The 25,614-nt window shown below is 49.9% G+C and overlaps 2 protein-coding genes across 2 annotated transcripts in view; one reads left to right on the plus strand and one right to left on the minus strand.

The window, feature by feature from the left end:
- The window catches only part of VWA3B (von Willebrand factor A domain containing 3B), a 109,077-nt gene that overhangs the window by 58,195 nt on the left and 25,268 nt on the right, over positions 1 to 25,614 (minus strand). Inside the window, exons 6-11 of the mRNA XM_045587251.1 lie at positions 20,411 to 20,580; positions 16,333 to 16,448; positions 10,234 to 10,359; positions 7,658 to 7,854; positions 2,181 to 2,335; positions 290 to 428 (exon numbers count right to left, since the gene is read on the minus strand). Of these exons, the coding sequence (XP_045443207.1) occupies positions 290 to 428; positions 2,181 to 2,335; positions 7,658 to 7,854; positions 10,234 to 10,359; positions 16,333 to 16,448; positions 20,411 to 20,580 (903 nt within the window). The remainder of the gene's footprint in view (positions 1 to 289; positions 429 to 2,180; positions 2,336 to 7,657; positions 7,855 to 10,233; positions 10,360 to 16,332; positions 16,449 to 20,410; positions 20,581 to 25,614) is intronic.
- Positions 21,551 to 23,777, plus strand: LOC118727946 (heat shock cognate 71 kDa protein-like). The gene is given in 3 exon segments (XM_036454008.2): positions 21,551 to 22,349; positions 22,352 to 23,041; positions 23,044 to 23,777. Coding segments are annotated over 3 exon segments (1,971 nt in total). The 5' UTR covers positions 21,551 to 21,565; the 3' UTR covers positions 23,541 to 23,777.

Below are 25,614 nucleotides of genomic sequence, written 5' to 3' on the forward strand. Positions count from 1 at the left end.
CAAAACCATGGAGGAGTGTGCACGCACAGACCTCAGGGCAGAGAAGCCTGGCGCCGTGGACAGAAGCTCCTTGGTAGCCATGAGTTACGAAAAGGACCCGCCAAAGGAAGGGCTGTTTCCAGTGAGAACTGGGGTTCTCCCGGGGAAAGGAGCCTTTTCCTGAAATGGCTGGCTTTCCTGTGGGATCTTCAGTGTACACCTCGCCCGTGCACCTCCGTTCCCATAGCAGATGCCCCGCGGAGATGTTTTCATACACAGGCCCAGGGCGTGGGCTGGGAGCTCATCTAACCTGAATAAACCGGATGATCTTGTCCTTCACCACGTCCAGTTTGCCCTTCATCGAGTGAGACGTATCTATGAGGATGTAGACACAGTCCTCATACACTTTCCCAAAGAGGATTCGACTCCCAGCCTGGAGCCACTCAATCCTGGGCAGGAAACAGTTTGAACGTGAACTGTTAGGGAATGTGGAGCCAGAGTGCCTTCCTAAGAACTTCGTGAGACAGAGGCGGAGCCGGGCTGTGCTGTTACATAGTCTCCTGCGGGTGGATTACTCACGTTGAAGGCTTTCTGTGGACAATCCTACTTTGGGGCTCATTCCCTCATGGACTCCCCGTCTCCGCACCATCGTCATTCCAAGTAAAACAGACCCAGGAAAATTAATGGGACAGAAAATAAATCTAATACTGGGTTCCAAAGTCAAAAGTAAATTATTTGCAGTCATCTGAGAGTTTGAAGCCATCAGCTATGACTTCAGACCATTTTCCTTCTAACCCAGCAGACCACAGGCCGCCAGTAACACCAGCGCACACCTGAAGCCTCGATGGACCTCATGCACAATGCCAGACACCCAGGTCCCTGCAGTGTGTGTGTCATCCTGGGCCCAAGCGGCTACTGCAGGTGGCTACATTTAGTATCTAATCTAACCCATAGGACACATTTCTAAATTGCATTACTATTCCTACTTTATAAACGAGGAAACTGATGCCCAAAAACATCAACAAACTTTCCCAGGCCCCACAGCAAGTGCAGAGCGGGGGTAGAATCCAGCTCTCTGACCCCAGAGCCTATGCAGCTGAATGGGTCTGGTCCTCGGGGTCTAAGCTGTCCCTGCCTTGGGAGGTGAAAACATGAGGTGGATCATGCCCAGGGGTCTGAGGTTAAGGCCACAGCAGATATTAGCAGCAAGGTGGAGAGGAATCACATGATGGTATTTCTAGCTGATTTCTAAAAGGCATATCTATATACACTGAGTGGCATAATAATCTGGCCACTCAGTGTGTGTGTCTGTGTGTGTGTGTGTGTGTGTGTGTGGGAGTGAGTGTATAAAAGAGGCCTGGTGCATGAATTCATGCATGGGTGGGGTTTGGCCAGCCTGGCCAGGGGAAAGGGACATGGGTGGTTGGCTGGCCTGCCTGCTGGTTGAATTGGTCGAGGGGACAATTTGCATATTAGCCTTTTATTATATAGGGAAGGATATACACTGAGTGGCCGATTATTATGCATTCAGATATCATAATAATCTGGCCATTCAATGTATATAAAACCCTAAGTGACAGTTAGGGCTGGTCCACCAAATGACTGGTTGACTGGTCACTATGACATGCACTGACCACCAGGGGTCAGATGCTCAATGCAGGAGCTGCCCTTTGGTCATCAGTGCTCCCACAGCCAACCTCCCACAGCAGGCCAACCTCCCCTGGTTTCTCCCCCTGGCCGGCCCTGATTGGGGCTAGGTGAGACAGCAAGATTGGCCCGATTGCCAGCCAGGCTGAAGGATCCCACTGTGCACAAATTCGTGCACCAGGCCTCTAGTATCCATATAAATTTTCCCACTATAATCAAATGTTTCACATTGTAACAGTCTCCCTGAAATGTAATATTCAAGAGGACAGATGGAATACAGTCTCAGTATATCTTTGCCCACAACTCTGAGGAGAAGCGTTCCTTAGCAGTGATGCAAAACCAGCATGTGAACTACACCTTTGCTGTTTTAAGAATCTGAATCCGGACATCACCCTTTGGTATTAACAACAAGGCCACCAGCAAACCACCAGCAAACTTGACTTGACATGTTTACTGGCCATTTCTCTTGGTTACGCTTTTATTATAGAAAGAGGTCAAGCAGATTTGAATTCAGAGAGACCAGACCTCTTATGCCCTCCTGCAAACACACTAACCTGTGCCGGATCTGGGCCAGGACCGCATGGATTCTCTCGGTGTACCACGTGTACTTCTCCTTGGTGATGCAGACGTGGACCAAGGTCCCATCCTTCCAGGGAGCATGGACAAATCTGCTACAGTATTTCGCGTGGACTGTCTTCCTGTTGGTCTCCTAAGTAAAGGAAAAGGACAGAAGCCACTCAGAAACCATTCTACCACGAAAAGTCTCCAGATGGCACCTCCATCTCTGCTGTAGTCGTACAGCTCATAACTCTCACTCCCAGGTAAAATTATTCCACTGTTGGTTCAACAAGCGTGCACTGGGGTCTGCTCCATACAGAGGCCTGTGCTAGATGTCATGAACGATGTCAGAAGGATGTGTGCACCCGTCTGTGCCCCAGAGAAGCTAATGCTTCCAGCAGGGCAGCACCTGGGATGAGTGCAGACAGGAAGAAGTCTGAGGACGGCGCCTTGAGGCCTTCAGCATTTAGCTGGGAAAGAATTAACAAAGAATTCTGAGAGAGAATGGAAGTGAGATAGAAGGAAAAACAGGACAGTGCATTTTCTGTAAGAGAATTCAAAGAAGTAACCAATCTACATCAAATGTTGTTAACAGCCAAAACCAGTTTGGCTCAGTGGATAGAGCGTCGGTCTGTGGTCTGAAGGGTCCCAGGTTTGATTCAAGTCAAGGGCATGTACATTGGTTGTGGGAACATCCCTGGTGGGTGGTGTGTAGGAGGCAGCTGGTCAATGTTTCTCTCTCATTGATGTTTCTAGCTCTCTATGCCTTCTCCCTTCCTATCTGTAAAAGATCAATAAACTATATTAAAAAATAAAAATGAAATAAATAGAAATGTTGATAACAGAAACTGATTTGATCCCTGTATTCAGCAATTCAGGTGTCCCTTCAAAGTGGGTTTTGGTGGAAAGGGGGCCTTTGTCTGACTGGAGTGCACTCAGGAGTTTGGGAGAAGCACAGAATTGGAGAGTAGGGATGTATAAAACTCTTAGAGGATTGAATGCTAGAGAGCAGCTGAGGAATGAGGCTAGGAGGCAAAGCTGGAGGTTAGTAGAGGGTGAACAGACTATATTTAAGATGGAACAAACAGCACCTTGTTTATATGCTAATGGACCAGATATAGAAAGGAGGGCAATACTGACTATATGAATTAGAAAAGGGGAGAATGAATGAATGAATGAGGGAATTGGGATCAGTGCACACAGGGAGGAGTTGGTCTTAGACAGAAGCAAGGGCAGTCAGCCATCCTCGAAGAAATGAGAGAACATCCAGACACAGATGCCAGGAGGTTTGTAGCTGTTTGTAGGTGCTCATGGATGTTCACTTCAAAATTCAGTGCAACGGGAACAAGGTCGCCTGCGGAGAGCGAGCGCGGAGAAGATGCTGGAGTTGGAAGAGGACGAAGGAGGTATACATCTAGCAGGATGAGAGTCCGCGTGCACTGGAAGAGGAAGTGGGACTGTGGTGCAGCATAAAAGACCTGCCTGAAGTTACAGGTCAGGGCTTGAGGGTGAAGCCAGACACGTGGCTGTGTTTTCTCCTCCTTCACCCACTGGAGTCATCTGCACAGGGTTTTGCCAGGGAGTGCAAGAATGTAAGAGAGAAAAAGTAGTTGAAGATGTGAGGGGGACTAAAGGATAGAGAGAACAGAGAAAAGATGGCAGAAATCAGACATCCCAGTGGGGTTGAAAGGTTGATGCAATTAGGACAGCAGAGGAAATGACCTAGAAAAGTGATCAGTGACCTTTGGAATTGATTCTATGGGCTATGATTACACAGCTGTCTGTAATGACAATGTCGGTGGAAGCCTGTGACGGGAGTGGTATGTAGGGAGTAGAGAACGTCATTGGAGAAGAGTAGGTCAGAGAAATGAAAGGTCAGCCATCTACAGGGTATTGACATCACTAGGAATTAAAACAGGGCCAGTGACAGCAAGCCACAAGCTTAATCGTCAAGGACTGACGGAGGTGGCCTGGGGCACGGTAGGTGACAGCCACAGAAGGTGTAGGGGGTGGCACATTCTGATGACATGGGAAAAGGGCAGGAGAATGGTCAAGAAGCAGCAAAGAGGCTACTGCCACCCCCAGCCCAACAGCAGGAGAGTAAAACCAGGTCTGCAAGAGAGAACCCAGAGGAGCAGGAGAAGGGTTCTGTGATCCCCTGTGGCTCCAGGGGTTCGCGATGACTTGCAGGTCCAGGGGCACAGGGGGCGGGTTCTGGGAGTCAGGGGGGAAGGGAGGAGGCTCGGGAAAGGGCGGTCAGAGCCACACAGGAGTGAGACTCAGGGGCCCTGTGGTGACTGACGAGAACAGCGTTGAGGGTGTTGATGAAATCAGCCCCGATGCCACCAAGGCGGGCAGAGGGAAGCACATCTCCCCACAGACCCAAGGGAAGGTGTCTTCTCATTCTCACCAGTTTCTGGGACGGCACCCACAAGCGTCTGTCTACTCAATCCCAGCACGCAGCCTCTGCCCACTCACTGCGCCTTACACACTCCCGAGCAGAAACACACCAAACCACATGGTGCGGGAATGCAGGGTCGGGCAGCGGAGTTTCGAATGGGGAGAGCGCCGTGTGGGAGCCAAGCAGATCTGAGTGCAAACCGGCCTCCGCCTGCCATGAGGTGTCGGGGAGGCGCCTCACCCTGCGAGGCCCGTGACTTCGCGTTGTCCTGTGTGATGTGAGAGCACAAATATTTACAAATGTTCTGTGGAAAGGACACGGGCATTCCTAAGTGCTCAGTGCTGAGTCCTCGTGCGCTTAGTAAAGAAGCGGGCCACGTCTGCTGGGCGCCAGGCCCTGTGCTCAGACAGGCATTCATTTTCAGGTGGACTTTACACCACCTGCTACCGATGTGGAGAGGGAGACTAAACGAGGCTACATTATTGCTCAGCATCTCATAATTAGTAACTGGTGGAAACTGCTCACACCCAGGTCTCCTCACCCCAAATCCGGTGCGCTTTCCCCAGACCAGACAGGGGATAGGGCCAGGGCTCACCAGACGGTGAGACCGGAGTGGATTTGGGAACATCAGGCCTGGCTTTGTACGTGAGCAGCAAAAGCAACCTGGGATGTGATTTCAGGGGTGCCCGAGATTTCACATTATTAGACTTTGCCTGATTGGAATTGCATTCTGTCTCCTCCTCCCACCTGCTCATTATCTTAGAAATGCTACACAGCAGGGGCTTTTTAGTCATTTACTTCTCAGTGCAAACGAGTTTCCTAGATCAGCACTACAAGCTGGTTTTGGTAGTTAAGAGTTTACGAGGCCGTTGAAACTGGTTTGGCTCAGTGGTAGAGCGTCGGTCTGCGGACTGAAAGGTCCCAGGTTCGATTCCGGTCAAGGGCATGTACATTGTTTGCGGGCACATCCCTGGTAGGGGATGTGCAAGAGGCAGCTGATCAATGTTTCTCTCTCATCGCCGTTTCTAGCTCTCTATCTCTCTCCCTTCCTCTCTGTAAAAAATCAATAAAATATATTAGAAGAAAAAAAAAGTTTACGAGGCCTTGGCCCTGGTAGTCTGGGAGAACCCTAACTAATCTACCTCTTTCACAGCCGCAGTTTCTCCCTACCTGATACTCATCACAACTTTAGGCATAAATCTGGTTTCAGATATGTAGCCCCAAATACTAAAAATGAAACTGTCCCTTTTTTCATCAATATTTATAGCTGTGCTGTATACTTCTCAACCTTTACTATATTATTATTTATTAGCACAAGAAAATTGAGGCAAAATATTCCTCATTTATAAGCCAAATTATTCAAACTTTCCCTATAAAGTTTCATGTAAAATTGTTGAGGGAAGAAGGAGAAAATCCGTGTTGGAGAGGCCTGAGTGTGGCCAGGAGGGGGCAGTAAGCGAGGTCCAAATGGTCCAAATGGGCAAGGATTCATATTCTCTTATTATTATTATTATTATTATTATTATTATTGTTTAAAGTATTACATGTCTCCTTTTTCCCTGATTGACCCAATCCGCCCCCCCCACCCCTGCACTCTCCCTGAGGACCAGTCCCCACCGCCCCAGAGTCCATGTCCATTGGTCATGCTAATATTCATGCATACAAGTCCTTTGGTTGTTTTCTTACCACCACTACCACCACCACCCCCGCCTTCTCTCTGAGGATTCTTATTCTTAAATAGCCAGGGCCTAATGTGCCTTTTTAAATGAAAATTTAGTTATGTTTATTTCCTGAACTAATGACATTACTGAATGATGTTTTCAAAATCAGGAAACTGTCTGGGGGAAGCAACAGGCAAGATGCCCCCCAACGCAGCAATTACTCTGCAGCCAGCATGTATTCCAGGAGACAAGTCTGCGTCAATTCTGCATTTTTCTCCTAATTCCATTTTTCTGTTCTCCTTGCAGTTCACTGTCAGGGCACAGCAGTAAAAGAGCAAACACGCATCGCTCAGTCTGCAGGCTGAGAGAAGGCCCTTCCCCGAGGAGCCATGACCAGCCAGCCAGCCTGGGTGGAGAGCCATCTCAGTGACGATCTTGACCTTGAACTGGAGATTAGAGATACTCAGAGTGGCTGCCTTTGAAGGACCCCGGCTTCCTCTCCCAGTCATGTCTGCTCTGTTGTTGGCATTTCGGCTTTCACTTCGCAGTGGAGACCTGGCCTTTACTGCCTCCTCAAAGAGCTTTTTTTCAGTTTAGATACATTTAGAATATTCATTTTATCCCGATGTCCTGTTCCATATTGTGAGACTTTTTAGTCTTTCCATAATTCTGAACTTTTGACAATCTGGGTTCTATTTACATTGAGTGTTGCTCCGGGTGTGGCCCCTGGACCAGAAGCTTCCGCACCATCTGAGGCTTTGGTCTAATGCACGTTCTTGGCTCCCACCCCAGACCCCCTGACTCACACGTGTCAGTGTTTAGGAGCCATTACTATAGAACCTTATCCTTCCCTGGGAGCCAGAGTCGGGCACTTAGAGAAGCTATGCTCCTTCCCACCCATTGGCACAATGGAACTCAGCTTCCAAAGGTTCTCAGCATGCACACACCCTTCCAGGGGCAGCCCCTCACAGAGCTGACATGTGTTCACGGGGGATGCACTACGTGCTGGCTGACAGGCACTAGGATTGGTGCATCTTTCAGATGGACCGAGGGATGCCTGCTTTGGGCGTATTCACAAGTAGTTTCCTCCTTCCATCCAATATGGAGGAGCAAAGGATGTCTCCTTAGAAATAAAGTTGCATATTTCTGAGACTTATAATGCCTGGATAACAACAAGCCCTGCTCCTGGCTTACGTATAATTATCGTCTAGTTCACTAATCTCTAGAAAGCATTCCCAGAGCTGGTCTCCACCCCCACGGGTGGAGTGTACGGTGAGAAGCACGGACACCCCAGGCAGCTTCCCTCCACGCAGCCTTTAAGCTGGTGCTGCCCGGGGCTCTGGCCTGCCGGGTGCCCGCCTGCCTCCTCAGGGCACCACGAGAAGGCACGGCCCCACGGGAGCACACTTACCGCACTGGTCTGTATGGACTCGTTCTCGGGTTTGGCTTTTATATCAACAACTCCATCAGCATGGCGAAAGGAGCAGTCAGCAAGGACGTCATAAAATGACAGCTTTTGGGCGTTTAAGCCATATTTCTGCAGCCACTTCTTAGAGTCCCACATGTCTTCTGGATTTGGTTCACTTCCAACAGAGGCTGTTCCTGACTCTATTTTTGGAATCACAGTTCATTAGCCATTCAGATTATACCCCCATATTTCATCCCCATTCATATTTCACCCCCACCATAACATTCCCCATGCTCAAACATGTTCTTTGTGGGACCTCACTCACTTCAGGAAGCATGCTTTCAAAGCAGGGATGGCAAAGAGTCCGTTCACAAGGCTAGAAGGTGGGGCCCTGCTACTCTTCATCTTCCTCTCTACCTAAGTTGGTTGGCCCCATGCACAGGTGGAGATGGCCAACAGACCAGGGTGGTGTGTTTGGGAGAACATTAAACTTGGGGTCAGAAGCTCTGAGTTTGAGGCCTGCCTCCATCACTTTCTAGCTTGGGCAATGCCCACACTTGGGCAAATAGCCCCAGTTAATCTCTCTGAGCTTCAGCAGAACCTTCCCCTGCAGGTGGGAGACAGCATCCACCTCACCTTCCTGGGTGTGTTGAAGTGACTCAAGGAGACAAATCGTGTGGAAGAGCTTTGTAATGAGGGGGGAAAGGAGGAGCATGTAACCTGCATTGAGGCGGAAGTCAGTCAACCCCAGAAGACGGGTGGGCTGCCTTCCAGGAGCTCCCGCGGACTGGGTGAGTTTATGCTGATTCAGAGTCTGGCCCTCAATCCTGCAGGCTCAGCAACTTATGTGTCAGCACTTGGAGCGGATCTATGACCACTCACCTTAGTCAGATTCACAGGATAAAGCATAATTCAGAAGGTCAATGGCCCAAATATCCCCAGCCTTAGGCACATGACCTTGGTGTTTTCTAAAGTTACCTATACTCTTTAAGTGTGTGTGGGGGGAGGAGGGGAGGGGAAAGGGGAGGTATTATGCTACTGATACCATTATAATTTACCTAGTTATTAACAACAGAAAAGGACAAAGGGAAAGCTCAATATAGGCATGCCATTTGCGTAGCTCTGCCAGGAAGCTACAATCTAATACTCCCCAGGAGGCCCCAGTCCATTCCCCACTGGGCAGAACAGACGCATGCCCAGTAAGTCTGGGTGAAACAGGGAAGATACTTGATTGTCAGTAACACTGGAAACAGGTCATTGGCAGAGTAGGCATGGCCACTGCAAGCACATGAAGATGTGAGATATTTTTTTTTATGTTTGTGCCAAACTTACTTTTTATTTTTATTTTTTAATATATTTTATTGATTTTTTTGCCCCCCTCCTTCCCATACATACCCTCCCTCCCCAGAGTTTTATGTCCTTCATTTTTACAGCAGATTAATATTCTGTTGTGAGTATATATACATTTTGTTTATCCAGTTGTCTGTCAGTGGACATATGGATTGGTTATCTTTGGAACTTATGGATAATGCTGCTATTCTCCTCGCTTTTATGCTATTATTGTCATACATTTACTTACACATCTGTTATAGACACACTATTTTTGTTCCTAGAGTACATTGTCTTAAAGATAACTAAAGAGAAAAATATCACATATTTATCCATGCAGCTCTTTCTGGTGTTCCTACTACTTTGCAGAGCTCCACATTTCCACTTATTTTTCTTTCCTCCTGCCTGAGACTGCTGCCAGCACTCCTGCAGTGCAGTGCATGTGCGGATAGTAAGTCCTTCAGCTTTTGTATGTCTGAAAAAGTCTTTTTTTTCTTTCTTTGTTTTTGATGTACATTTTCATGGGACTTAGAATTCGAGATTGAAAAGTTAGAGGACTGAATGAATGATGTGGCCCCACTGTCCTTTCACTCCCAGCAAGAAATCTGCTGTCACGCTTATCTCTGCTCCTTTGTACACAGGACTTTTTTCTCACTCCAAAACCCAGGCCCCTCTGAATTCTCTTCTCAACTAGACTATGATCTTGTCTTTGCATTGCCCCGTTTCAGCAAAAATCCTACTAAGTCAGTTTAGCCAGAATCCCCCCCATACCCTCAGGTGACCTCTGATCACTGTGGCCTGCCCACAGCGGGAACCCCAGCAGGTGGGTTTCTCCAGAAATCACCCCCTCCCTGCCATTCCTGATCTTTCCTCTCAGTAGTTTCTGTCTACTGACCAACCCCCAACACTGCTCCATGGCTATACATCTCGACTTTTCCATGTTGTGTTCATAACTGAGCCTAGTTTGTATCATCTTGTTCCCTATTGCAATAGTTCCTCAATAGAATCTGTTTTTTATTTAATAATCTTCATTTGCACAAAACACACACACATGCACACACACGTGCACAACCACACACAAACATGCATGCACACGTGTGTACACGTGCACATGGACACATGCCCCACAGCTCCAGATGCTCCCCACAGGTTGGGCTCAGGAGCGCTTCTTGGGAAAAAACATGGGAGCAGCCCCACCCCAAACAGCAGCAGCTCTGACTTTCACAGGAGGGACCCTGAGCAGTACCCACCGTTCTCCGTTGTGGCCACATCGGACTCGGAGGGCTGGGCCACCAGACTCTGGATCTGGGCCAGCGTGCTGTAGGCTTCCTCCAACTCCCTCCAAATGAGAAACACGTCCTCTCGGACCCCGGCTCCTGGGAGGAAAACACAGTGTGAGTAGGTGGCCGTGGCTGGCAGTCCAAGCAGGCCTGGCACACCCCGGCCAGTTTTCTAGAACATTTTGAGCATCAAATTCCATGTGCCAAGCAGAACATAAACAGACTCATAGATACAAAGAACTGACTGATGGTTGTCAAAGGGTAGAGGGTATAGGGGCTAGGTGAAAAGGTGAAAGGATTGAGAAGTACAGGTTGGTACTTACAAAATAGTCATGGGGATGTAAAGTACAGCATAGAAAATACAGTCAATAGTATTGTAATAATTACATATGGTGGCATGTGGGTACTTTACACTTTGTAAAGTATATGACTGTCCAATATGCCAAACACCTGAAACTAATACAAAGTAATACTGAATATAAACTGTAATTGAAAAAATACAAATAAAAAATTTTAAAAAGAAGTACTAACTGGTAGTTATAGGATAGTCACGGGTATGTACTAGTAAAGTAAGCATAGGGAATATAGTCAATAATATTGTAACAACTATGTATGGTATCAGATGGGTACTAGATTTACCAGCATAATCACTACATAAGTTATATAAATGTCTAATCATCGCACTGTACATCCAAAACTAAATATTGTACATCAAATGTAACTGGCACTACTCAAGGCACTGTGGCTACAGGGGAGCCCTGGCCCTGAGCTGCATTAAATAGTTGTATAGACAAGAATTCAGCAGTTATATTGCTTAACAGGTTCTCACTCCAGAGGGTGGTCCTCAGAACCCCTGTCAGAACCCCCCAATCTGCTTATCAAAGTACAGAGTCCTAAACCCCTCCCCAGGTGCATTCTGAGGGTGGGGCACCAGGAAATTAAAAACATCCCAGTGATTCTTTTGCAACAAAAGTTTGGGGCATTTTAGTCTAATAGATGAGAAAGGCATCTAAACAAGTTACTCCCATCAAAAACATTCTCAGGGGGAAATAAAGTTTGATGATTTCCAGAAACAATATCCTGGTGTCCCTATTACTGCCCTGACATCCAACCTTCTGGAGACCAGGCCCGCCCTCACTGATCTGGTGCATAGCATCCTACTACTTAGAGCACTGTTTACTTTAGATGTATTTTATAATGGCCGCTACCGGCTGATACATAAAGGAGAGAGAAGGGGAAACTAAAATTTACCACGTACCAGCCAACATGTTGGGCACTGAAATATATTAACTCATTCACTCTCACAACAATCACACAGCTAGGGATTATAGCCCCATTTACAGATAAGCAAACTGTGGTTCAGGGAAATTAGGAGCTTGCCCAGGGCCACACAGTTGCTAAGTAAGCAGAAGCATAATGGGGACTCTGAGTGTGGGGTTCCTGCAACAGAAACCACATCTTTTATTCCTTTTGAATCTCCTCAACCTGAGTGAGACTGAAAAGCACATGAATGGAATTTAATAAATGCCTGTTAACCAACCAAATGATTGTCTCATGGCAGAAAAAAATAAAAGGGAAAACATTCAGAGCACCCTCGGTCAGAAGGAGCAGGACGTAACCTCCTAGGCCTTGCCAACTGTGATGTGGCAGCAGCTTTGGAAGTCTGGCTGCTCCAGCTCCACCCACCGAGTTAAACTGAGTCCTGGGAGAAGGAGGTGCCCGCCCTCCAAGAGAGACTTCTGTGTCAGAAAGCTGTAAACAGGCACCTCGCGAGCTTCTAGATTAAACTAGAGATGAGGAGCAAGCAGCAATGGCATGGCCGTGATGAGCCAGGAAACTCTAGCTGACTAGAGGTGCCAGTGTCTACCAGCAGCACAGCTGGGTCACACCTCCTCTTCAAGCATAGCAGCCTGAGCATGTTACAGAGAATAAATCAGCCTTCACAATATTCAGTTTAAGTTCATGCATTTTTCTCCACCATCACAAAAGAAGTGCAGCTTTCAAAGAGAGTCAACCACATTTTTACAGCTACACCACTTTCGGACTTAATAATACTAGTGAAAAAGGGCAGCTTTTCTACTGTTGTTTTGCCAGGAGATAACTCAGAAAAACTGCCTTTTTCCTATTACCTGATCCTCCTTTCATTTATTCATTGCTAGGTCTTTCTCATGAGCACACGTAACCCTACCTGCTGATTTTGCTCCGTTAGCAGGGGCTGGCCAGCATGCAGTGCTGGGAGGGGCTCGGTGGGAAGGGGGTGATAGATCGATTAGTGATGACTGAATGGGTGGGATGAGCCTAGACATGAAAGTGCTGTGCTGCCCAACCCTATCTCCTGGAACTAGGAGAGGGTTTTGAGCTACTAGTTTTATTGGTTAAACCTATGAAAAATATGTAAACATGCTGAAGTTAAAGCTGTGGCCCAGTTGTTTGCAGTTTGTCTCCTTCTGTTCCTCCCCCTCAGTATCTATGTATATAAAAGCGTAATGTGCAAATCAACCGGATGGCAGAATGACTGGTTGCTATGACATGCACTGACCACCAGGGGGCAGACACTCAATGCAGGAGCTGCCCTCAACTCACAAGCCCTGAATACATGATTGGGGGATGGGGAACCAGGGGTGAGTGGCAGCGGACGCAAGCAGCACCAGGCTAAAGCAGGTGCGAGCGAGTGGGGCCTCAATCACCCCATTGGTCGCCCCACACACAGAAGGCCAGCAGTGTCAGCAGCAGGGACCGGGGCCGGCTGCAAGCAGCCGGGAAAGATCGTCCCTGATCACAGGCCGGGCCTAGGGGCCTTACCCGTGCATGAATTTCGTGTGCTGGGCCTCTAGTAAAGTGTAAAGCTCCAGCTGAAATGGGAGCTCAGAGCTCTGACGGGGGTCATCAGCCTGGGTGCTCATCCTACCACGGAGTCCCTGAGTTTCAGTTGTGAGGAGCCTGACACTGTAGGCATCTAAAGCAGGTCCGTGTTAGCTTTCCCAGTGGTCCGGGTCCTGGCCTGGCTACATCAGTGCTGACCTTATCTCTTTTTATAGCCAGATGCAAGGCCCTCATTGAAAATTTTATTATTTCGCCGAAACCGGTTTGGCTCAGTGGTAGAGCGTTGGTCTGCGGACTAAAAGGTCCCGGGTTTGATTCCGGTCAAGGGCATGTACCTTGGTTGCGGGCATATCCCCAGTAGGGGTGTGCAGGAGGCAGCTGATTGATGACTCTCTCTCATCGATGTTTCTAACTCTCTCTATCCCTCTCCCTTCCTCTCTGTAAAAAATCAATAACATATATAAAAAAATAAAATAAAATAAAATGAAAATTTTATTATTTCGGTTTAATTAAACTTTCTAGCATAAAACAGGAAGAAAGAACCAGACTAAAAGATGAGATTTGCCTTAAACCCAAAAGATCAAAGCCTCCCCTTCCCCAGAGAAAGTCCCCAAACCACTCAACAGACTCCTCTTTCCAGGCCCACGGGCTTCACCAGCTCAGGGGCAGCTCCCCAAAGGATGGGGACTTAACTCTCACAGACACAGTTCCCGGGAAGCACCGCAGTTAACGGGCCTTCCCAAGGCAGCAATGACCCAGGCCCACCAGGACAATCCACCCACCCTGACAGTTTCTGAGGCATGCCCAACTTACAAAGATCCCGGCACATCAAGCCTCTCCGAGCCCCTCTGACAACAGGGAAGCGGGAAAGTCCTTCCAGAAAGGGCCTGCCATAGACCGCTCCTCACCGGGAAGAGCAGGTGCTCCCAGACCCAGCTCTACAGAGGTCCCAGCAGCCCACTCCTAGTATCAACCTGAAACACGGTCTCCTCCCATCTGGACACAATTTAACAATTCAGTATCCACTCCCTAGCTCCAAGTTCCAGTGCCCACCCCTCGTTATGAAAGCAGATAAGCTGGTAGTTTAGCTGCTAGCTTTACCCAGTGGCCAGATAAGTTTCTATTGGACGAGTACAAAAATATTTATATGAATGTTAAAGGCATGCTTTAAAATTAAATACCATTGCATTTTGAAATTATTTATTTCATGTTCTTACAAGCTAATATCTCTTTAAAGAATTCTCGTGATTGGTTACAGCCTTAGAAATGAGAATTCTCATGATCCATCCGCAATGTGTTAATGTATTTAACGCCAATGAAATGTACACTTAAAAATGATTAAGACAGTCAATTTTATGTTATGCATTTTTTACTACAACTTCTAAAAATATTTATCTTATCTAGTTTCTTTTTGCACTGGTGTACAGCATGCGGTGATGGTAAGTTATCCTCTGAAAGTCAGTTGCAGCATTAAACTTCTTTAAATGGCCAGGTGATTTCTCTGAGCAACCATTCCCCAGCCCCTCACTTGATAGTCTCACTTTTCTATGCAATAGTTAACAAATTAGCTCCTGGGGATACCCTCCCTCCCCACACTGGAGGGGCACCTGAGGAAACTGGTACCGATGAATGCTTGCAACAGCTGGTGGGGGCACGGGGAGAGGGAACAGATCAGAAGAAGACGAAGAACGGTCTCTGAGGCAGTTCACTGAGGGTGGAAACCACAAAATTTCCAAACAAAGAGTCAAGGACGTGGGGCTGTTTTTGAGTGGGAGAGATGGACTTGGATTGTTGGCTTTTCTGGGACATGGTGATGGACAGAGACGACAAGATCCGAATCTAGGGTCTGGGACTCTCTCCCCAAATTCAGAACATGTGGTCACTGAAATGGCATTCGAGTGGCAGACCACGCTCTGAGCATTTTATTCTAAGAGAAATGTTTTTAATTAATTTAATTTGTATGCATTGCAGGGTTGAGAAGATGACACTTGCAGAAAATGTGAGCTATGCAGCCAGAATGCTTCCTTTTTACACAGACTTCCAAGGAGTGCAGAGGCAACTTTAAGCCCGTGGCCAGTAACTGGCCTGCCTTGGGGGCTGGGACATCTGGTCTTTGCCCAGACTGACTCACTGCCCGCGAGGCCTCACCTGGTCAGTGATTTTCAATAGGCATGGCATACATTCCAAATTAATGTTTTCTTAGGTTAGCATCAACTTTGCTTATCAATGGGCATTTTTTTCGATTTCTTGGCGTTGTCTACCTCACCTTCAGAACAAAGGTGTAGGCTATGACCTCAAGCAGTGTCCACCTGAGTGTACAGGGACCACTCCTGCTCTGCTTGGGCACTAAGAATGTGAATTCACAAAGCCTGTCTCTGACACACACTTTGTGGCCTCACCCACTGCCTTAGTAGCCACCTGACCCCTGGCTGCCCTCTCCCGCTTCCCGCCGACACACTGCCTCCAGCGAAGTCCCAGTGCCCTTCTCCTGGGTCCTCTACACCGAGTTACAGAAACAGGAGTGTGGCAGCCGTAACTGCAGCTTTTCCTGACCCAGAGGCCTGCTTGCCTCACACTGAAGACAGACACCTCCTGCTGGCAGGCGGTGCAGGGGGCTGGGCTTGCTCAGCCGTCTGACTACCCCGCGCCATGTCACCTCACAAAGGACAGGCCCTCCTCCTGGCGGTGTGTGCCCGGTGTCCGGCACCTTACAGCCCCACACCCTGGCTTTCTGAGTAACTGTCTCGTAGTGTCCGAACCACCACACTGCTTCTCGCTGACTCTGTGACCTCGTTTTCTGTGCCTGCTAAACTCTCGGATCACAGTCCTTGGATGGGAGGGGGGTTCGTCCAGCCCATGCAGAGGCTCCTCTGTGGCCTTGGCCCCCAACACGGGGCAGGTCAATCCTGCACGTGCATCTACAAGCTCCCCTGTTCCTGCGAGAAGGCCCCAGAAACGAGAACCGTAGGCGTCCTGGCCACGGCTAAGCTGGGCGGAAGGGCTCTGCCTGCCAAGGACTAAGTCCTGCGCTGACATGCTCGGGGCCACGTCTCCAGAAGGTGGGCCGCTTCCTTGGGCGATAAACTTCGGACCGGTTGCTACACTGACAAATTCACCATTAGCATCATGAGCTCTGCCTCGTACCACGAAACTAACCCCAGACCGGTCAGTCAGTCCCCACCCAGCGCTTTATTTCCTGAGAACGTTAAGGCACAACGCACACTGTTTCGTTCCTATTCCAGGTACCTGGAGGGGGTTTTCCTTTCAGCTTCCTTGAATTCCTAGTCACCACGCTGTCACCATCCTTTAGGGAGGATGCAGGAAATTCCACACACTCTGTTCTCTCTGCAAACGCATGGAACCTGAAACGTGAAGAGATTTGCAACATCAGGTGGGAAAGTGGTGCTCGCGCATGTCCATTCCGTTTCCCGAGAGTGAACTCACTCTTCCACGCTGCCGGGAAGACTGAACTCGCTCTCCCACGCTGCCGGGAGAGCCCCTTGCCTGACCCCCCGGGTGGCACCCAGGGAGGTGGGAGAAAATGGAATTGTGGATGTGTAACTGGTCTCTCTTCTCTTCATTATAGTCATTGCTCAGCCAAATGGTATTTCTTGAGCCTGGAGGAATGACACCCTGTATTTATGTTGATTCTTTGTTTCCAGGTTCAGACATGGCAGCACAGTCTTGACAAGCCAAGTCTATTCATGGCCCACAGTGCCCAAAGCCCTGTAGTCAGAGCTCAGGCGACAAGGGGCACTGGCTCAGCTGCCGATGGCACCTGCCGATGGCCACCAGGCTGCAGTCAGCTTGAGCTCGGCAAATACACTTCCCGGGGATCCACGCAGAGTCCGAATGGGAAGATTCCTTGTGTGGTCAGTTTAGGGACTGACTCCACCAAGCGTGGCCCAGGAGAGCAGCGCTGGGGAGCTGCTGAGCACGCATGTTCCCGCAGCCACTCCGACACTAGGTGCAAGCGGCACTTGAACAAGCTTCTGCCCCAGGGACTCGCACTCCTTAAAGCTCAAGGAGCCCGGTGTGGTGTGCGGGTTGTGGGCTAAGCCACGGCCGAAGCCACTTATCTGGAATCTACAGTCAGTAGTCACGGGAAATTCTTCCATGTTGGCGAAGATCTCTCAGGAATGCTTCTCCAGCCTCTTGGGGGGGGGGGGGGGGGGGGCGCTGGAGGGAGGTTGGGGACCTGTGGCTGCTCATCCATCCCTAAGAGAACCCTGAGCACAGGTGAGCATGAGGGTGGATGTGGCCTCACCTGGGCCACAGAAAGCCTCTGTCCCTCCTACTTCTTTTTTATTTTTTTATTTTTATAGATTTCAGAAAGGAAGGGAGAGGGAGAGAGAAAGAGAAAAAAAAAATCAATGATGAGAGAGAATCATTGATCTTCATGTCCTCAACTGGGGATTGAGCCCACAACCCAGGCATGTGCCCTGACCGGGAATCAAGCCATGACCTCTGGGTTCACAGGTCAATGGTCAACTACTGAGCCACACTAGTTGGGCAGTCCCATCTATTTCTAAAGGGTTTCAGGTGACACTAGGATGATGGCAGTGAATAGTCATCCTTGTCCGGTAGCTCCTCATGAGGCTAATGGACTCAGGCTGGCTGTGCCTGCCTCTTGCTGGGACTTCTCCATGAGCAGAAATGGCCAGCATCCTGTAGAGCAGAGAAGAGATGCCAAGCTATTCCTGGCAGGCCCACCCCCTGAATGCCAAGGCCTTTGGTACCTGATGTGGTTCCAGATTAGAAAAGAAATCAAGGCAGACATTCCCTCTGACTAATAAGCCTCATTTTGCAGAAAGTAAGTCACCATTAAAAGCCCACAGAGCACAGCACACACCTGGGGGCTGGGGCTCTGCCCTAGGGCACAGGGGCGTCCAGAGTCCAGGTCCCCACAAGCTGAGATGCTCAGGACATGCCCTTATGGTTGGACAATCACTGCACTTTATATGGGGCTCCAGAGCCAAAAGTGCAAGGAGACTAAGTGGGACCCAGGGCCCTGACGCCGTGAGGGGCAGGAGCGGGGCTGGCTATGGGTTGGGCTCACTCTTGAGGGCCAGAGCAGGGACGGGAGGGCTGTCTACACCTGCCCTCTTCCTCAACACTCGCACTCCCCGGCGCATGGCCTGCAAATGAGGAGCTGAAATGCAGGGGTAGATTGTTAAACTGTGAAGTGCTAGAGGTCAGAGTGAACTCACCTGCCCAGAGGAGATGCCCACCTGAGCTAAGAAGAGGACAAGCAAGGTGGCCGTCCCAGTTGCCTTTTTCTATCTCCAATAGCAAAATGGGGCAGTGAGCCCTTAAAGCAGGGGTCTTCAAACTTGTCTCATTATGAGAATCACCTGGTGGAGGTGTTAAAACACAGATTCCTGATAGCACTTCTTATAGTTGGGATCCGGGAATCTGTGTTTTAACAACTCCACCAGGTGATTCTCATGAGAGAAGTTTGAAGACCCCTGCCTTAAAGTATTTGGCGGGAGGGGGCGGGGCGGTGGTCAGGCACTCAGAATGGAAGCCAATTTCTCCCAAGTGCTTCAAGAGCAGCCCCAGCAGTGTCCCTCAGAACCCCCAGGAGTCCCTGTCCCCCTCCCTCCTGACAGCAGCTCTGGGGCTGCGGCCACGACATCTGCGTTTTAATCAAGCCCCCTCGATAGTTCTTAAGCAGGAGGCAGGGCTAACTGCATGTTGCCAGGCTCCCTGCGTTGTGTGGCATCGCCTGCAAGGTAAAGCCCAGGCCTCGATAACGAACACGCTCCCCACACAAACGCAATGAGCAACTCAACTGGAGAAGAAACCCTGAGCGGCACTGCACTCGTCTCAGACGGATAACCTGCAAAAGGCCGGCCCTCTCCTGGTGCCCACTCAAGCAGCCGGCCTTTCTCCCCAGGCCTTCAACTCACACACTGCAGGCCCCAGATATGATGAGGCCAGCAGATCACTTCAACTGCCACGGACAGTCCATCACTCACAGGTGCCGCTGTGAAGTGCATGTGTCCACCCTTCCATTCATGCTGGGAAGCCTGTAAAGTAGTCTATGATGAAGGTAAAGGGGTCCTCAGGGTGGAGTCCTGATCCCATAAGATCAGCATCCTTTTGAAAAGACACGCCAGGGAGCTCACATGCTGTGGATTCCCCACCCCTTCTCTCTCTCTGTTCCTCTCCCTCCCTACCATAAAGGACACAGCAAGAAGGCAGCTGTCTGCGAGCCAGAAAGAGAGCTCTCTCCAGAAACTGAATCGTCAGGCACCTTGATCTTGGACTGCAGCGTCCAGCACAGTGAGACAGAAATGTCTACTGCTTAGGCCCCAGCTGTGGCAGGCAGAACTGACATGGTGCTCAAGCGGAGGGCAGCCCGCCCACACAGGGCCACACAGGGCCACACTGGAAAACCAGGGCCAGTCAGGAGGCAGAGGAGGCGGAAGAAAGATGGGCAAGAGTCCGTATTGAGGTTCTGCAGGAAGGAATGGGCAAGGCCGAGTAAGCAGGCTTGGGATTGGCTATGTTTGCATCATTTTAGCAAGTTCTTAGGCAGAGTTTTCTGGTATCTGGCTCGGGGGGAGGAGGAAATATGCATCTGCACTGGGCAGCTTGCACAGGGGTCACTCACTAGCTCCAGGACCAGCCAGCCCTGGGAGAGGCAGTCTTTGCAAGGTCAGCAAGGTCCCACAATGTCCAAGCACCCAAAGTACAGAAAAACAAGACAGGACTGCCCTAGCCGAGTTGGCTCAGTGGCGAGAGCATCGGCCTGAGATTCCAGTCAAGAGCACATACTCGGCTGCAGGCTCCTGGCCCGGGCCCTGGTCAGGGCTCGGATAGGAGGCAACTAATCAATGTGTCTCTCAAACACTGATGTTTCTCCCTGTCTTTCCCTCTCTCTTCCCCTTCTCTCCAAAAGTCAATGGAAAACTATCCTCGAGTGAGGATTTTTTTTTTTTTTTTTAAAGGCAAGACTAGAACAGGGTGGAGAAGAAAAGGTGCTCGGAGACTCAGATGGCTGGAGAGACGGGAAGAGCACAGTGCGGGCTGGTTAGGCCCGTGGTCGGCAAACCATGGCTCGCGAGCCACATGCAGCTCTTTGGAAGGGATCCGCCTCAGCGATTGAGGACATTTTTAGCGAAGGCCAGCTTAGGAGTACCCTAATTAAGATTATAACAATGTGCCTACCTATATAGTTTAAGTTTAAAAAATTGGGCTCTCAAAAGAAATTTCAATCGTTGTACTGTTGACATTTGGCTCTGTTGACTAATGAGTTTGCCAACCACTGGGGTAGGCCCACCCCCCTGCAGTCCCTCCAAGGCCCATTTCTGCCTACCTGCCGCGGGCCTTGGCACTCAGGTCCTTTAAGAAAGCCACGGTGCCTTCACCCCTGGCGTTGAAGGACACGGTGCAGACAGGACATGGCATCTCCAACACCCTCTGGAGGAGCAGCTGCTTGGACCCCTCGGGAATGTCCCCCACCACAACGTAGTACACGGATTCAATCTGCGAGAAAGCAGCACCAGCAACTCACCTCCTGTCCCAGCAGTGTGCCCCTGCACGCCCAGCCTCGTCAGGACTCACGGGCAAGGCACTTTCTACAAAACGGCATTTTTTAAAAGGGGGTAGGGGTGGGGGGAGAAGAAGGGAGCACACAGAGGTAGCTTTGTGAGGACATTTGGGGACCAAGGCCAGGAAGTGAGAGATCCAAGGCCTGGTGCCGAGAAGGTCTGTGGGGAGTGGCCACAGCCTCAGGTACCACATGGGAGGAAATGGTTGGCAGGCTGGAGAGGAGCTTCCTGTGGGCCCATGATTGCAGCACACGGGGCAGGCGCAGGAGCACGAGCAGCTGTTTTCAACATGAAGCCACACAGCCACTGCGGACAGGAAGCTTATCGGCCATTTCCATGGCGGAGCCAGATCGCTACAATCCAACTCCTCCATCCTTGGTCTGAGGCGAACTGTGGCAGGAAGACACATTCCCGGCTGGTTCATCCTCTGGTCTCATCTCACAGGGAAGTGCAAGCCTGGAGCAGGGTGAGGCTGTCCGGACTTCACACAGGAGGCGAAGGGCCTGGTCCACCCGCCATGACAGCAATGAGAGAATGAACAGCCCCTGTGTCAGGACACACACACACACACACACACACACACACACACACCTTCAATCAGGGATCTGGGAGATGCACTTCACCAGATAGGAGGCAATCCCCAAAAGCTGCCTGCTTAATTTAGAGTGACGTCAAACCCACCGAGGGCCCCGTGACAACGGTCCTACAGCGACCTCAATGTTCTGCTTCCTCCCAGGATTTGCCTTCCATGGCACCCCTCCACCCACACCCCCATGAGCTCTGTAACTTGGGGCAAGTAATCCTAATGAAGAAAAGAGCGAGAGTGCAGTTTACCTCATGACCGGGTTTAAACAAGTTGACCTACACTTACGTGCATAAAAGAGCCCAGGGTTCATTGAACGCAGGGACACCAGCTCTGGATGGTCTGTGCTAGCCAAACACGCATGCCAGCAACCATGTCGAAGGGACCTGCAGTTGGCATTGATCTTGCCACCACCTACTCATGTGTGGGTGTATTCCAGCATGGAAAAGTGGAAATAATTGCCAGCGATCAGGGAAACCAAACCACCCCGAGTTATGTTGCCTTTACTGACACTGAACGATTGATCGGTGATGCTGCAAAGAATCAAGTAGCAATGAATCCTACCAACACGGTCTTTGATGCCAAGCACTTGATTGGACGTAGGTTTGATGATGCCGTTGTCCAGTCTGACATGAAGCACTGGCCTTTCATGGTGGTGAATGATGCTGGCAGGCCTAAGGTCCAAGTGGAATACAAGGAAGAGACAAAAAGCTTTTATCCAGAGGAGGTGTCATCCATGGTTTTGACAAAGATGAAGGAGATCGCCGAAGGCTACCTTGGGAAGAAGGCTACCAATGCTGTTGTCACAGTACCTGCTTACTTCAATGACTCTCAGCGTCAGGCCACCAAAGATGCTGGAACTATTGCTGGTCTCAATGTACTTAGAATCATCAATGAGCCAACTGCCGCTGCTACTGCTTATGGTCTAGACAAAAAGGTTGGAGCTGAAAGAAACATGCTGATCTTTGACTTGGGAGGTGGCACTTTTGATGTGTCAATCCTCACAATTGAAGATGGCATCTTTGAGGTCAAATCTACAGCTGGGGACACCCACTTAGGTGGAGAAGACTTCGACAACTGAATGGTCAACCATTTCATTGCAGAGTTCAAACGCAAGCACAAGAGGATATCAGTGAGAACAAGAGGGCTGTCCATCGCCTTCGTACTGCTTGTGAATGCGCTAAGCGTACCCTCTCTTCCAGCACCCAGGCCAGTACTGAGATTGATTCACTCTATGAAGCAATTGACTTCTATACCTCTATCACACGTGCCCGATTTGAAGAATTGAATGCTGACCTTTTTTGTGGCACCCTGGACCCTGTAGAGAAAGCCCTCCGGGATGCCAAGCTCGACAAATCCCAGATCCATGATATTGTCCTGGTGGGTGGCTCTACTTGCATCCCCAAGATTCAGAAACTCCTCCAGGACTTCTTCAATGGAAAAGAGTTGAATAAGAACATCAACTCTGATGAGGCTGTCACTTACGGTGCAGCTGTCTAGGCAGTCATTCTCTCCGGAGACAAATCTGAGAATGTTCAAGATCTGCTGCTGCTGGATGTCACCCCTCTCTCCCTCGGCATTGAGACGGCTGGCAGCGTCATGACAGTCCTGATCAAGCACAACACCACCATCCCCACCAAGCAGACGCAGACCTTCAGCACCTACTCCGACAACCAGCCGGGCGTGCTCATCCAGGCTTATGAAGATGAGCGTGCCATGACCAAGGACAACAGCCTGCTTGGCAAGTTTGAGCTCACAGGCAAACCTCCTGCACCTCGTGGTGTTCCTCAGATTGAAGTCACTTTTGATATTGATGCAACGGCATCCTCAATGTCTCTGCTGTGGATAAGAGTACAAGAAAGGAGAACAAGACTACCATCACCAACGACAAGGGTCGTCTGAGCAAGGAAGACATTGAGCGCATGGTCCAAGAAGCTGAGAGGTACAAAGCGGAAGATGAGAAGCAGCGGGACAAGGTGTCTTCCAAGAATTCACTTGAATCCTATGCATTCAACATGAAAGCAACTGTTGAGGATGAGAAACCTCAAGGCAAGATCAATGATGAGGACAAACAGAAGATTCTTGACAAGTGCAATGAAATCATTAACTGGCTTGATAGGAACCAGACTGCAGAAAAGGAAGAATTTGAACACCAGCAGAAAGAGTTGGAAAAGGTCTGCAACCCCATCATTACCAAGCTGTACCAGAGTGCAGGGGGCATGCCAGGAGGAATGCCTGGGGGCTTCCCCGGCGGCGGAGCGCCTCCCTCTGGCGGTGCCTCCTCTGGGCCCACCATTGAAGAGGTGGACTAAGCCAGCTTAAGCATAGATCTGGCATTGTTCCACACAAAATATTGAAGGACCCAAATTTGTAGCAAATTTCATGGCAGTTTTAAAAGTTAAGCTGCTGTATAGTAAATAACTGGGCATTCTTGATATTTGAATACGGTCTGTGCACAGAGAAAGGAAATATAATGCGCTTTATAACTGTATTGTAAAGTGGAAAATGCGATGTCTTAAATAAAACTATTTAAAATTGGCAACATAAAATAAATAAATAAATAAATAAATAAATAAATAAATAAATAAATAAATAAAAGAGCCCAGGGACAGCCCGCACTGCAGAGCACTACACCCCCCTGCCCACACCGAGATGGATTGTCTCCATGTGCCTGGGGGGAACCCCATCTTTGAGGGATAAAGAGAAGCCCTATCCTTTAGGACTTATGAGCCTCTTTCTGCTCTACTCACAGGCCCCTGTAGCAGAAGGTAAACCATCAGTGATCTCCCCTAGACGTCCAACCTGGGACTCACAGCCACCTGGCACAGAGATAGGCTTATGATCAGCTCCCCAACTGGTTAGGACACCCTGTGGGCAGCGGCCAGGGCAGGCTGTGCAGCCCGGAGCCAGGAGGGGGCAAGGTGATGGAGGACGCAGGCCAGGAACTAGGAGACCACAGTGGGAGCAGAGACCAACATATTGCAGCCACAACCCTCTTTCAACACGAAAAAGCCCCCTATGCCTGCCCCACCTCCCACCCTCACTTCTTCTCAGGCCTTTTAACTCCAGTTCTGACTTTAAAAAGGATGAAATGAGAGTAAAGACTGAGGCAAGTGGCACATGCTCTCAGCCAGTCACCCAAGTGGCAGGAAGAGCAGTGTTGTCTGAATTCCTCGTTATTCCTAAGACTAGAGGCCTGGTGCATGAAAATTCATGCACTCAACGGGGAGTCTCTCAGCTGGCCTGCCCCTCTCACAGTCCAGGAGCCCTCAGAGGCAGGAGGTGACCCGGCAATCAGGGGAAGGCAGTGCCCCATCACACCTCTGCTGCTGCCACTGCTGGCAGCTCAAGTTTCAGCCAGCCCTGGTTACCTGAGCCTCGGTTGGCCCTGGGCACCTGGGTAGCTGCATCTGAGGCTTGCCTGTGCCTCAGGCCAGCCTTGGGCAGCTGGGGGGGATGAGAGGACTGGGGGACTCTGGAGGCAGGTGCATGGAGCGGCCAGGCCTGCCTGGGGGCAGGACAGGCATTGCTGCATGCCTGCCACCCCAGCGAGGCTGAAGGGACTGGGCACTGCCATCTTGTGGCTATGGGCACCGCCATATTTGAGGGCATGGCAGTGAATTAGCATATTCCCTCTTTGGCTGTGGGCACTGCCATCTTTTCAATGGTATGAGGATCAATTAGCATATTCCCTCCTTATTAGAAAGGATTGTTCCTCCAGCAAGTGCACTAAATGCATTTTCTCCTGCTGTTATTTGTGTAAGATGCAGTGCAGACACCACTGAGCTACTCCTAGTAATGAGAGTTTCAGCTGTGTTGGTGCCAAGTGTTGCACCTCTCAGAGGATCTAAATTCGCACACGGTCTGAGGCGGGGAACAGACGGGGCACCTTCTGGGTTTGCCTGCTCAGCAGGGAGGTCAGTGAGGGTAAACATCTCTAGGTGGTCTGTCGGCTGACACCCCGCAGCGCGCCTGCAGGCGGGTGGGCAGGCAGGCAGGCAGACTGCTGCTTTGCTCTGGCAGTAACCCAGGAGTCTGAAATTCCTGTCCAGAACGCTTCCCCTCGAGATTTCATCAAACTAAACACTGCTGTGGCAGCAGTGAGTCGGGATTTCCTTCCCTCGAAAGGTGACAGGGTCACTCATTAAGTTCAGCCCTCAGCTCCTGTCTGTTTCTGGCCGGCTCGCAGGTATCTGAGCTACCTGCTTCCCACGAGGCCGCCTGTCCTGCCCTCCCCCTGCACCCTTTCTCCTTTCTGCCCTTCTGCCTTGCCGGTCGCTCTCAAAACAACACTGAGAAAAACGGAGGAAAATGATATGCTGCCTGCCACCAGCCCCTCCCCAAACTGGCAAAAATGCCTTTGAAAGTGAAATGACTCTGGGGTCA

Source organism: Pipistrellus kuhlii, unplaced genomic scaffold, assembly GCF_014108245.1.
Source record: "Pipistrellus kuhlii isolate mPipKuh1 unplaced genomic scaffold, mPipKuh1.p scaffold_m20_p_27, whole genome shotgun sequence".
In the NCBI taxonomy this organism is placed as follows: domain Eukaryota; kingdom Metazoa; phylum Chordata; class Mammalia; order Chiroptera; family Vespertilionidae; genus Pipistrellus; species Pipistrellus kuhlii.